Raw genomic sequence first — 13147 nt, 5'->3', positions numbered from 1 at the left:
AGCACTTTACAACTGTGAGCCATTAACTCCATTTTTTAGTTGGGGAAACTGAGGCACAGAGCAATTGTAAAAAGCAACAGAGGGTCCTGTGGCACCTTTAAGACTAACAGAAGTATTGGGAGCATAAGTTTTCGTGGGTAAGAACCTCACTTCTTCAGATGCAAGAGCAATTGTAGCATCTTCACGGTCTCACAATAGCAGAGTCAGGAATAGAACCCACATCTCGTGAGGGTTAGTCCACTGCTCTAGCCACTAGATCGTACTGCTCTGGGAGGCCAGCGGCTCTCCTTGAAGACTCCTTGAATGTCCCAGGCTTGCAATGGCCTTGGCTGCAATGATAAATTCAGTATGGCCAGCCCCAAGCCTTCAAAAATCGGGAACCAGGCTCCAGAACAGTCACCATCACGAGATTTAAAAACAATAATAATACTCCATTTGGGGGGGGGGGATTCCAGATCTTTTGTTTATCATTTTAATATGTATTTTTTCAGAAAAGGGGAAAAGTTCAATAAAAAGTTGGACAATCATTTTGAAAAAAAAAATGTCAATAACAATTTTGGTAAAAATGTTCACCCCCAAATTCATCAATATTTTCACTTTTTTTTTGTTTTTTTGCAAATATTGTCCCCCTAACTCACTAATATTTCTTGAAGATTTTCATGAATATTTTCCCCAAAATCTTTGTGCATTTTCCCAAATCTCCCCCTCTCCCCCCAAAAAAAATAACTAAAAGTGTCCTGAATATTTTCACTAATATTGCCACGCAATTTTCCACCAGTATCGCCACCCAAAAGTTCACTAATGTTTTCATACATAAAAACCACTAAAGTTTTCAAGAAAACCTTCACTAATATTTTCGTGACAATTTTCAGCACTGTCGCACAATTGGTCACTAAAGTTTCCACCAACATTTTCACACACACAAAGTCACCCCCCAAAAAATCACAAATATTTTTGTGCAAATGGGTCTGTTTCGATCCCTCTTGATATTTTTCCCCAAATCGGTTCACGGCTTCTCAAGCCACGCTATTTAACCACTCATTACGGCACCTGCTAAGTGCTAGCGGTGACTCATTGAGGCTGGGGTTAGGGGGCAGGGGAGCTGGGTTTGGGAGGAGTCTGACTCTTTCTGAAACTATTTGAGAAACCTCAGGTGTAAAAAGAAACTGAAAAAACCAAAACCAGGTTCCATTTCTCTGGTGTGGGTGGATGGGGGAGAGGCAAGAATGGGGCACTGGGTCTCACTATGGCACGCTAAACACACAAAGTGCCCCTATATTCGGATATGGGCAATGGTTATACCATACACTGTCTAAACAGCAGTTAGAGCAAGGCGTGGAGCGGATGGGAGTCAGGACTCCTGGGTTCTATCTACAGCTCTCGGAGAGGGGTGGGGGCTAGTGTTCGGAGCAGGGAGCCAGGGCTCTTGAGTTCTTTCTCCAGATCTGGGAGGGGAGGGCAGTGGGGTCTAGTGGTTAGAGCAGGGAGGCTGGGAGTCAGGACTCCTGGGTTCTATTGCCAGCTCTGGGAAGGGAGTGGTGTCTAGTGGTTGGGGGGGGGGGGGCGGCACTGGGAGCCAGGTCTTGTGGGTTCATCACCAGCTCTGAGAGTGAGTGTGGTTTAGTGGTTAGAGAGGGACACTAGGTGCAAGGATTCTTGGCTTTACGGCTGATGCCCTGTGCGGCCCTTCGTCAAGACACTTCCCCTCTTTGAGCCTTGATTTCCCCACACACCATCTCAGAGTCGAGAACAAGATTGGGGAGCCATTCCCTGCTCTGCCACCGACTCCCTGGGGGAACCATGGACAAGTCATTTAGCCGCCCTGTGCCTCCGTTTCCCCCACCTTAACATGAGGATATTAGCACTTCCCTACCATGCAGTGCGGTTGTGAGAAAAAATGTATGAAAGACCGTGAGTTGCCCAGATGCCACAATGACAGGCACCAAATAGAAACCAATCAATAATCCGACCAATCAAAGGCTGACCTTCCCGAAATCCCGCACGTCGAAGAGATCGAAGACTTCAAAGAGTTCATTCTTGCGCAGGCCGAACTTATCGCAGCAGGTGGAGAGGAAGGTGCGGATGTTCTTGAGACACAGGAACTGAAAAGGAAACAGGAGTTGATGCTTAATCTGCGAGCTCACTGGGACAAGGACTTCCCTTTTATGGCCACGTGTCTGTGGTAGCCCCACAGGGCCCTGATCCCTGACGGGGGGCCCAGGGGCGGCTGCGTTACATATGCATGATAATAAATTAGGGGCGGCAGGCCTTTTCCTCACCAGTGCCTCCTCTGTGCTGGGACTGGTGGCCACCAGTAAAGCATCGTATCCCACCATTCAATCCCCAGGACAATAGCCTGCTATGGGCCAGCCCCTCATCCGCTTGATCCCTTGGTTCAGTCCCTGTCTTGGCAGCCTCTGCGCGGGGTTTGTCAGGGGGAGAGCAGATCTCAAGAGAGGGGGATCTGGGAATGGTGACAGGGCAGTCCCAGGAGACAGGAAGTCGGAGGGTCAGACAGAAAGTCTGGCTAGACTTGCCTGGCTTAAGAAGGGTCAGTGGAGCTCTGAGGAAGGAAACCTACAAGGCTGAAGAGAGTTCAGCTTGGCTTCCCGAGTCCCAGCAACTTCCCACATAGATAGAGGGTGGTGGGCTCCGGAGGGGTGGGATGCCGCAGAGAAGGTGCGGGACCCCAAAAGCCGTTCCAGCCACCCAAGCAGCAAAGGTTGGTGCTGGGAGATGACACTGGACACAGCCAGGTCATGGCACAATATTTGCAAATGAAGAAGCAGCTTAAGACAGAGTGACACAGATAAGGTGAGATGAGCCGTTTCTGTGCATAAACCTGTTTCTTTAATGCTTCCAGCTCCATGTTGGATTAGATTTAGTGTTCTTAGTTGTAATAAATATAAGGCTTTATTTTCACTAACTCTAAGCCTATGGCCTGGTCTACACTAAACGCTTAGGTCGACCCAGCTACGTAGCGCAGGGGTGTTAAAAATCCACCCCCCTGAATGGCATAGTTAAGCTGACCTAACTCCTAATGTCGACGGCACTAGTTCGATGGAGGAATTCATCTGGCGTCCTGTATAAAACAGGTCATAAAACTTCCCCAGAGTAATTCCTAGAGCAGATCTTCTAGGAGAAACATCCTCATTCCCAGAGACTTGAGCCCAGACCATCAGAGGTATTTGAGCTCCAAACTTTCCCTGAAATCAATAGGAATTGGGTGGCAAAATACCTTTCAGAAGCTGTGCCTCGGGGACTGCCTGGGGGCAGCGAAAAGGCTAGGGGGGCTATCAACCCCTTCCCAATCCCTGCATTCTGAGGCCCTGCCTGGCCACTGGGGTCAAACTCATCCTCACTGGTCCCCTCTGTGGGGAGATTCTCAGGGGGGCTGTTTCCACCCGTTTTAAGGCCTCTCTGTGCTGCGCCAGTGTAGCTACACCGGTGGCTTAATATAGGGTTACCATTCGTCCGGATTTCCCCGGACATGTCCTCCTTTTGTGTGCTAAAAATAGCGTCCGGGGGGAATTTGTAAAGCACTCACAATGTCCGGGATTAGCAGAGCGAGTGGCTGGGAGGGCTGCAGGGAAGTCCCGGGCTGGACTCCGGAGCAGCTGTAGAGGAGCCGGATCCGCCCTGCATTCTGAGCCAGCAGCTCCCTTGCAGCCCAGTCCGGCAGCACTGTGCAGGGCCAGACCGGGTTTTGTTGTGCAGGGCCAGGGACCAGGTTTTGTTGTGCTGGGGAGCTCAGCCACGTGTCCGGCTCGGCTGCACAGAGCCCAACACTCTATTCTGAGCAGCAGGGTAAGGGGGCCAGGGGGCCAGGGGGCAGGAAGGTTCTGGAGGTGGAGGTCAAGAAACGGGGGGGGCTTTTTGGGGGGAGTGGAGAAAGTTTTGGGCAGTCAGGGTACAGGTAGGGGGTAGGGTCCTGGGGGGCAGTTGGGGGGGGTCTTAGGAGGGGGCAGTTAGGGGACAAGGAACAGGGAGTCTTAGGTAGGGGGTGGGGTTCTGGAGGGCAGTTAGGAGCAGGGGTCCCAGGAGGGGGCAGTCAGGGGACAAGGAGCAGGGGGGGAGTGTTTGGGAGTTCTGCGGGGGGCTGTCAGGTGGCAGGGGTGGGGAGATGGATCGGAGCAGTCAGGGGACAGGGAGCAGAGGGGTTTAGATGGGTTGGGAGTTCTGGGGGGGGCTGTCAGGGGGTGGGGAGTGGTTGGATGGGGCGTGGGAGTCCCAGGGGTCTGTCTGGGGGTGGGGGTGTGGATAAGGGTTGGGGCAGTCAGGGGACAAGAGGCAGGGAGGCTTAGATAGGGAGTGGAGTCCTGGGGGGCAGTTAGGGGCAGGGGTCCCAGGAGGGGGCAGTCAGGGGACAAGGAACGGGGGGAGGGTTGGGGGTTCTGGGGGGGCGGGAAGTGGGAGGGGCAGGGGCGGGGCTAGGGCGGGGCTCCTCCCGTCCTCTTTTTTTCTTGCTGAAATATGGTAACCCTACTTAATATCCCACCATAGATAAGGCCCAAGTCTGAGCCCTGTTTTATTCACCACCACTGAAATAGACTGAGATGTGTCTTCAAAGCACTGTGAGGTCTCAGTGGTTAGATGCAACCCGGGAGACATTCAAAACTGGCCTAAGATTTGTGTCTTCTAGTTGCTCCCAGAAGAGATGGCTCAGACTCCTGGCCTGCGCATGCTCTGAATGCAAAACCCACGTGGTGCTGCTGAAACAGCTAAGCTTCAGACCCTCATTGTAGCTGGTCGAAGCTACCCAGGGGGGATCTGCTCTTGGAAGGCCTGAAGGCTGAACCGAAGCCGGGCTGGATACAGGTTTTCCCGTCTTGTGAAAAAAAATCGAGATTCCAAACAATTTGCGTGTGCCGAATCGGGTGAAAAGTCAAAAATCTTGGCAATGTTAAGGAATGAATTTCCAAATTTTTTCTCTCTTCGGGCTGATCAAAATGTTTCATTTCAACTTCCACCATCTTGTAAATTTCAAAACAAAAAAGGTGTTTTGAGCCAGGAAACCAAAATCATCTAGAAAATGTCAAAATCAAGCGTCTGGAGAACATAAACATTTTTCAAACATTTTGTTGAGCCAAGGAATTCGTCAAAGCCAACCCTTTCCCACAAAAACTTTCGAGGGATTGGCATTTTGACAAAAAAGTCTCATCCAAAAATTCCTGAAAAATCCCTTCAGGGTAATCGAAACAGTTCTTTGTGACGATTTCAAAATGTTTCATTTCCATTCAAGTTTTTTAAACTCTAATCATCTTAAATTTTGAAACCAAAAGTCATTTTGAGCTGGAAAAAAAATGGAATTTTCCATTTCGAAGCATTTTGAGAATTTCAAAACCATTCCCCCCCCCCCCCAACATTTTTTCCGACTGAGAAATTTGTCAGTACTGATCCTTTCCCATGGAAAGTTACGACTGGCCTTTTCTGACAAAAAATAAAAAGCTTAACTGAAAATTCCTACCCAGTTTTACGTTGAACCTTCCCACGTGGATACCACCAAGCAGAACAGGGCACCATCGCTTGAAGAATGGACAGTGGCAAAGGGACATATCCTCTTCCATTTGCCGACCTCAAATCCCTCAGGGGACCCTCCACCTTGACCTCAGTCTTCGGCACTGCAACCTCCTTGATCATCTGCCCCACTATCCTGGTGTCCCCAACCCCTAAACAACATGTGTCGCACCAGCCCCGCCCCGGGCATCCTGTCTCCCTCTCCAGGCCACGCCCTCTCCCATGGCGGTTAGGCCGTTTCACACTTTAACCACAATTGTCCCCTTCCTGCCAACTTTCTCTCCCACGCCGGCTCTGTCAGCAAGCTGGCTCCATCTTACCTGGAGTGGCAGTCTGGGCTAGTGGGTAGGGCACCAAGCTCAGTAAACATGCGTTCCATTCCCAGCTCTAATCGCGTCTCCTTGCCGTGCCTCAGTTTCCCCTCCCACCTTTAGACTATCAACCCTTTGGGGCAGGTGTTGCCTCCTGTGTGCACAACACCCCCACAGTGAAGCCCTGATCTTGGTCAGCGTCTCTAGATGTTACTGTAATATTCATAAAGCTTCATGAACCTGCTTTCCCATCTTATAATCTTGGGAGTCATCCTCCACCTTCCGGGTCTCCTTGCATTGCTGTCCCCTTCAAAAGTTTGCCAGAAGCAGCCCACTTTCCTGTGGGGTACAGGAATAGGGGTGGTATGCCTTTAAATACTGAGAGAGCCCTCTGACGGTGCACATTATGTTCCGTGTTTTAGAAGCCATCAGAAACCAGCCAGAGCAAGCGGCGTGGCCGGAGCTGGGCCTTACGTGTTTGTATATATGCAGTGAACACAATAGGTGATTTGGTTTTGCCCACACGGTTCCTTCATCGTCTGTTTTGTGTAAAGAGCAGAAGGGACAACACATGGTCTGGGAGCTCATCCTCCCAGATTCAGCGGAGATTGGAGCTGAGGTCGGCTGAAAACCTGGCCACCTATTCTGGTGCCTAAGTGGGAGCCCAGATCTTTGGAAATCCGGCTCCCGTTTGACGAGGAGCTCAACACAGGTCACCAGTGGATGGCCTGGTGTCATGCAGGAGAGCAGACGAGACGATCTAATGGTCCCTCCTCATCTGAAAATCGATGGTGATGAATTTCATTCCCTCGCCCTCTGCCAGTGAATTGGAGACCTAGATGTAAAGATTCCAGACCACCACGGCCAACGACGCCTCCAAACACCTGCTTCTGCTGTTCATCCCCACTGAGGCGGAGGGTCACGCGCTGGCTGTTGCAGAATGGGACCTATGACACATACTTGGACAGATCTTACATTTCAGCCACGATGCAACAGGCTTTTTAAAGCCTCAACACGGCTGCCATGAGACCAGACTGGGAATTTTGATAAGGTCTCCATCCATCCTCCCTGCAGCCCAGGCAGAAAGCTGTCAGGGTCAGCAGATCAGGAGAGAAGATCTACTGGTGGACTGTCTTTGCAGCTATGCAGCTGCAGTGGTTCATCACATCAGCTCCACCGCTATGGGTGCTCTTTGAATGGCCTTTACCCCAAAGACACAAAAGCCTCCAGAAATGATCCTGGCAGTACAGATTCATAAAATAGCCTTTTTGCTGTTCTAGGCAAATGGTCCAGGTTTAAGGTTTGCATAACAAATCATGTGTGTGTGTGTATGGCATTGTTAAAGGGGGAAAAAAATAAGCATTATGTTTCAAAGCACACAAGGAAAGCTGGACAGCCCAGGGACATCAAGGTTTGGAACCCTGTGTGGAGCGGTAGAGCTATTTCTCCTGATTCACCCTGGCAGCCAGAGCAGGTGGGTCCTTTTATTACCAGCTCAGGAGTATTGAAGGGTTTGAATGACCTGCTGTCAAGTACCAAGACCCTTCACAGAGATGCGGGGCTACTTCTGCTGACACACCCCGATGCCAGGACCATGCTGAGAAATATCTCTGCCAATTCACCCCAATGCCAAGAGGTAGAGCTACTTTTGCTGAGTCACCCCAATGCCATGTCCCTGCCCAGAGAGGTGGAACGATCATCTTTGCACCACCCTCACCGCTCATGCTCAGAAATGCAGCACTATTTCTGCTGACTCACGCTTGCTGCCAGACCAGATGGGTCCTATTAATTCCAACCTGGGAGTATGAAAAGGCATGTGCATCCCAGAGAGAATTAAGATTAGGAACTGAGGAGGTTTTATAAAAAGAAACAGTCACGCTCATGAGAAAGCTTAGGTTGAAGTTTATGTTTTGGTGTTGTTCAGATGAGGAAAGGGACAAGCACTGAAGCCCTAGTTGTGTGTTGGTGCTGAAGAGGCTTAACTTCCAAAATCGTAGCACTTGTCAGTGTGTTATAACAGATCCTAGTCTGTCCCTGATCCACAGAGGATCTGAGTCTATTACAGCACGAGCTATCTCAGGCTACAGAAACTTATTTTTTAGACTCTGGAGGTTTCCAGGTCTATCCCCAGTGTATCAGTCAAAATGTTGGCCATCATATTAACATCGCTTGAGACAAGAGCCGGTCGGGAACTTTTCAGGAGAACGTTTTTTCGCTGACAAAATACATCTTAGTCAAACCCGAAACTTTTCACGGGAAAGGGTTGGTTTTGACCATGATCTCTGCTAAGAAAAACAGGCGACAGAGGTTTTCGACTTTAAAAACAAAAACGTTGCAAAAAGTTCTGAAGTTGTCAAAAGGTTCCGGGTCGACACGAAAAATTTCTCAAGGAAAATTCTGGTTTCTTCTTCGAAAACGTACGCGAATGAGAGTTGAAAAAAAATGGCTTTTCAATCAAATAAGGGAATAAATCAAATAAAATGAAACATTTCAAAATGATTGAAACTGAAATATTTCCATTGACTTGAACTGCGGGGGGCGGGGGAGACCTGGATTATCGGTTTGTGAAGTTTTTCAAGATTTCAACCCGATTTGGGGGAGGAAACTTTTGCAGGGAACCATGTCCTAGCCGTCTGGGGCCTGACCCAGGCTGAGGGCCGGAGCAAGGGAAAGACCTGCGATATCTTTGGTGAAGATGTACCCACCGGCTCTTGATCGTAGAAGGCGCGTGTGTTTGGTCTGGCCTATTGGGGAATTCTGATTTTAAACACCCAGGAGGTTTGCGGGCGCTCACCTTTGCGGGGGTCTCCAGTTTGAGGGGATGGGGACACTCGGGCCAAGAAGCAAGGCCTAGCTCCACCCCGTCTCTCACAGGGACGCCTGGCTGCAGGCCCCCCACCCCAGCGACGGGGGGGCGGAGCGGGTCCACAGGAGCCGAGCCACTTCTGCTCTTTAAAATCACTTGTGTTCTCTCCTCCACCCATGAATCCCTCCCCCGCTCCTTCCTCTTCCTTTCCCCTGCACTTCCCCCAGTATACCGTCCCCTCCCCCTACTTCCTTTTCCTCACCCCTTCTCCTCCCCCTTCCCCTGCCTGCCTCCTCTCCTCTAAACTTCCTCCTTCCCTCCTCCTCATCACCCCATTTACAGTAACTGGAAGCTTCACAGGCCCCCTCAGCGAGTTCATTCACAGCCCGGAGTCACTGGGCCAGCTAAGCCCACAGAGCCAGCCACAAACTGAGCTCATCAGCCGCAAATATGCCCCCCTGGTTTCGCTTTCGGCTCCTTGCTACATTTCAAGGACCCCGAGTTCAAAAGAGAAAGAGAGACTGGGGGAGGGGGCACGTCAGACCCAGAACCCCGGATTGGAATGCGCCCAGCTCTGGGGGAACGCCTGGGGCCCTGGTGCTAGAACAAGCCAAAGAATCCAGACCCGAACTCAGGGTAACCGGGCCCAACTCAAGGGAGCAACAAGATGCCACTGCCAGCCCTGGGGTAACGGGAACCAGCTCTGCTGCTTGGGGAATGCCCAGGGTGGGGGTGGTTAAGTGGTAGAGAATACACACAGTTCAGTGTACCCCAGCCATGCTCCCAGTCCGACCCCTGTGGGCCCCGGAGTGTAGGAATAACCACAGCGCAGCACACGGTCCAATCCACTCCCGACACCAGGGGCTGGTTTGACTCCACCGAACTCAACAGAGCACTAATGGACAGAGGCGCCGAGAGGGATTGTAGCCTGGGAAAGTTCACGGCCGCGGGATAGTTCAAGGGGAGAAGGAGCAAACTTTAATTCAGTAAACACCAGCCGTGTATCCCAGACAGGAAGGCTCATCCAGGGGCAAAGGCGTTAACGTACGATTTGGGAGACACAGGGTCAATTCCTAGCTCCGCTCCAGACTCCCTGGGTGACCGTGGGCAGGGCACGCAATCGCTCTGTGCCTCAGTTTCCCCATCTGTATCCTAAGGATAATAGCACTGCCCTGTCTCACGGGATGTTGGGATAAATACATTAAAGACTGGGAAGTGCTCAGATCCGACAGTGATGGGGGCCAGCGAAGTACCTTACTTAGCTATCACCCAGAAGTCCATTGCGCTGGGCGCTGTACATACACAGAGCGAAAACACGATCCCTGCCCCCAAAGACCTCACCATCTGGAGCTTGAAACTGTGAAACCTAAAGGGCGCAAACACTAAAAGGCACATAAGGAGAACCCCCACCTTTTTTATTATTTAAAAACTCGGGATTTTAAAGCCAATCTCATGATTATTTTTTTGGATGTATTTTTTGGAAGACGTGGGGCCGGCGACGTTGCGTGGGACGTGGGAACGTCACAGCCAGGGCGACGACGCTGCATGGGGACTGGCGACGTCGCCTGGGGGCTGGCAACAGGGCGAGGCCACATGGGGGCTGGCGAGGCTGCACCGGGACTGGCAATGCCTGGTTGGGTGGTGCAAGATCCACTGAGGGGCCATGCTCCCTTGCGCCAGCCACATCTCTTTATGGCTGGGGAGGGCTGGTCCGGAAACAGGAAGCTCTGCAGAGCCGTCAGAACGGCTTCCTCCTCCCCCGACCCCGCGCTGGGGAAATTGGCTACCGCAGAGAGCAACCAATGAGCGCAACGGGGCTGGCGTTTTCCTCTGACTGCATCTGCACAGCCTGGGCTGGGGATGTCCCATATCAGACCTACCCAGTCGGTGCTGTGCTGCCTGGAGTGCACACTTTGCGGCAAGTGAATCCAGACAGAGTCTGAGCCCGTGGCTCGTCGGTGTCCGTTATATCATTGGTTCAGTGACACCAGCTTAGACCCCACCCCTCGCGCTTGATGCTCAGTTACCCCATTCCCCTGCCTTGGGTAGAAACGGTGGGGGCGCCTTTAAACTACCTTTGTGCTCCCCACAGTCCGGGCCCTGCCCGGCTTCTGATCCAAGTTAGAGCAGCCTCGAGGCTGCTCTACTTCAATGGCCCCTGGGAAGCAAAGAACAGCTGCAGCGCGGGGCACTCTAGCCATGCCACTGCTCCACGCCCTGTGGGAGCAGAGCCTGCCCCTTCCACCAGATCCACCGGGTGGGGAGTCCCGCACATGGGTGAAGGGGATGCTCGGGCGGGGCTGTACATTCCCGAAGCAGCCTAAAGGGCTCTTAGCATCACCAAGAATCAAGCCCCCCGGGCCTCCAGCTGCCTCCCTGGGACGGCCAGTGGGCTATGAGCAGCCCTGATGCAGGATGCTAACGGAGTTGCAGCAGGGCCAAGTTTAACCTTGGGGTAAGTCCCACCAGCGCCGTGATGCTGCCTCCCTCACTATTAGCGATTCAGGTGCTCGGTGCAGAGTCCCGCTCTCCTCGCGAAGACTGACCTTAGCCCGGCTGAGTCTGGGCTGCAGAGACCCATCTCCTCTCTCTGCGGCTGCTCTGGAGACAGGCTCCTCTGTGGCTCGGGGGCCTTGTGCTAGCTGGAAACCACCTGCTCTGACTGTAGCTGCCCTTTCAGAAACCCCAGAGCTCTGAGGTCTCCACGCCCCCGCAGGGCTCTGAGCACGCTCCCCAAAGGGAATCAAAGCGCAAGGCGAGTTCCCAGGTGAAGGGCAGGTCTTCACTGCAAAGTTAGCCTTTGCAGCCCGGACCCCCAGCCCCTCTTCTGGTTCCATCCACACACAAACCCCGCCCAGCTGGCCCGGCGGGTCAGAGCCGGGTGCCGCTTGCACTTTGCAGTGTGGATGCAGGTTAAAACCACTCTAGTCCTCCAACGCCTTCCCACCCTTCCCCCCATGTGCCCTCAAGGGCAGGCAAGTTCTCCCACAAGGATCAGAGCTTAGTGCCGCGCCGAGATCCCCGGGCGTGTTCGAGCAGCACGCGGCCAAGCGCAGCAGCAAGGAGTGGACCAGTAACTGGGGTTGGGCTGGGCTATCTCTGCAGTGAAGGCCTATCTGGGATCTGTGGTAGATGCCTGCACCGCACTGTGTTTGTACTGGAGAAGGCCGATCAGAGAAGTGTGTCTGGTGCTTGGAAGGGGAGGTTTGGCAATGGTCCCTAGTTCTTGTGGCAGGTAGTTCCACAGGCTGGGACAAGGAGGCTCTGTCTCCTGCAGAGACCAGCTTCACCCTGACTGTGGACGCTTCCTTGGGGCCTGAGCAGCAGAAATGTTCACCACAGACCCCGTCCCAGAGCTGTAGAAGCTTGAAGAGAAAGACCGAGCCCGTGAATTGCCTCTCTATTCGATGGGAGCTGGCGCTGAGAGCAGCGGGCGGGGTGATGTGCTCACGGGAGCCCGCCTTGCTGAGGAGGCGTGCTGCAGAGTACAGTATGAACTGGAGTTTCCCACGCACTCAAGGCTCCATGCCAGGTCTATCACATGGCTGCAGCTTGGTGACGAAGGCCTGAGTCACTGAGGCCAGGTCTTCGTCCAGCGGAATGGAGTCCCCTAGCCAGCCAGCTTTTTTGCCACCCCAAGCAGCGAAGAAAGGAAAAAAAAAAACCGATTGAGCTGCCGCCGAAGACCCAGACGTGCCGCCCCCATAGCGGACGGAGCGCCGACCCTTTCTATTGGCCGCCCCAAGCACCTGCTTCCTTCGCCGGTGCCTGGAGCCGGCCCTGCTCAACGGGCTTCCCTCCGGCCTCCAGCGTCACCTCTGTCTTGCTCGGGTTCAGCTTCTCTTCAGCTGTTCTTCAGCCAGGCGCTGACCTCGTCCCGTCCCCGGGCCGCACAGGGGTGGGCAGGGTGGCTGCGCAGGGTGATGGATAGGCAGAGCTGTGCAACGTCTGCGTATTGCTGGTACTTAAGTCCATGTTGTCTGCATGTAGATGTTGAATAGGACCAGCAGGAGAATGGATTTCTGTGGGACTCCACCAGAGAGGGGTCCAGTGGCCGAGGGGCGGTTCCCCATCACTGCTCGTCGGTCGCATCCCTCCAGGAAGGATTTAAACTATTCCCTGGACCCCGTGTCATGGCGCAATGATCCCCGCGCCGTGACCCACCGCACCACAAGACAGGATGCCGGAGTAGATGGGCCATTGGTCAGATCTGGTTGAGGCAGGGACCAACTTTTTGTTCTGTGTTTGTACAGCACCTAGCACCATGGGGGTCTCGATCCATGAGTGGGGCTGCTAGGCAATACCATAATACATAATAATAATATGGCAGTGGGTAGCACACCAGGCTAGCTAGACCGCTGCTCTGATTCAGTGCAGCAGGGGACAAGATGCCAGACTAGATTACTAGGAACATAGGCATTGCTGGATAGGCTCGGACCCGCGGTCCTTGCAGCCCAAGATCTTTTCCCTGACAGTGGTCAGTGCCGGATGGTTCAGAGGAAGGTGGGGAGGT

General features: G+C 52.9%; 1 protein-coding gene across 7 annotated transcripts in view; it reads right to left on the bottom strand.

The window, feature by feature from the left end:
• VAV1 (vav guanine nucleotide exchange factor 1) overlaps positions 1 to 13147 on the bottom strand; it is a 59524-nt gene that overhangs the window by 34633 nt on the left and 11744 nt on the right. For all 7 annotated transcript variants that reach the window (XM_005312571.5, XM_065576286.1, XM_042852809.2 and 4 more), the window contains one exon: positions 1986 to 2102. In XM_005312571.5, coding sequence (XP_005312628.2) covers positions 1986 to 2102 — 117 coding nt within the window. The remainder of the gene's footprint in view (positions 1 to 1985; positions 2103 to 13147) is intronic.

Source organism: Chrysemys picta, chromosome 22, assembly GCF_011386835.1.
Source record: "Chrysemys picta bellii isolate R12L10 chromosome 22, ASM1138683v2, whole genome shotgun sequence".
NCBI classification, from domain to species: domain Eukaryota; kingdom Metazoa; phylum Chordata; order Testudines; family Emydidae; genus Chrysemys; species Chrysemys picta.
The sequence above is the reverse complement of the archived record's forward strand: the minus strand, read 5'-3'. Positions and strand labels throughout refer to the sequence as shown.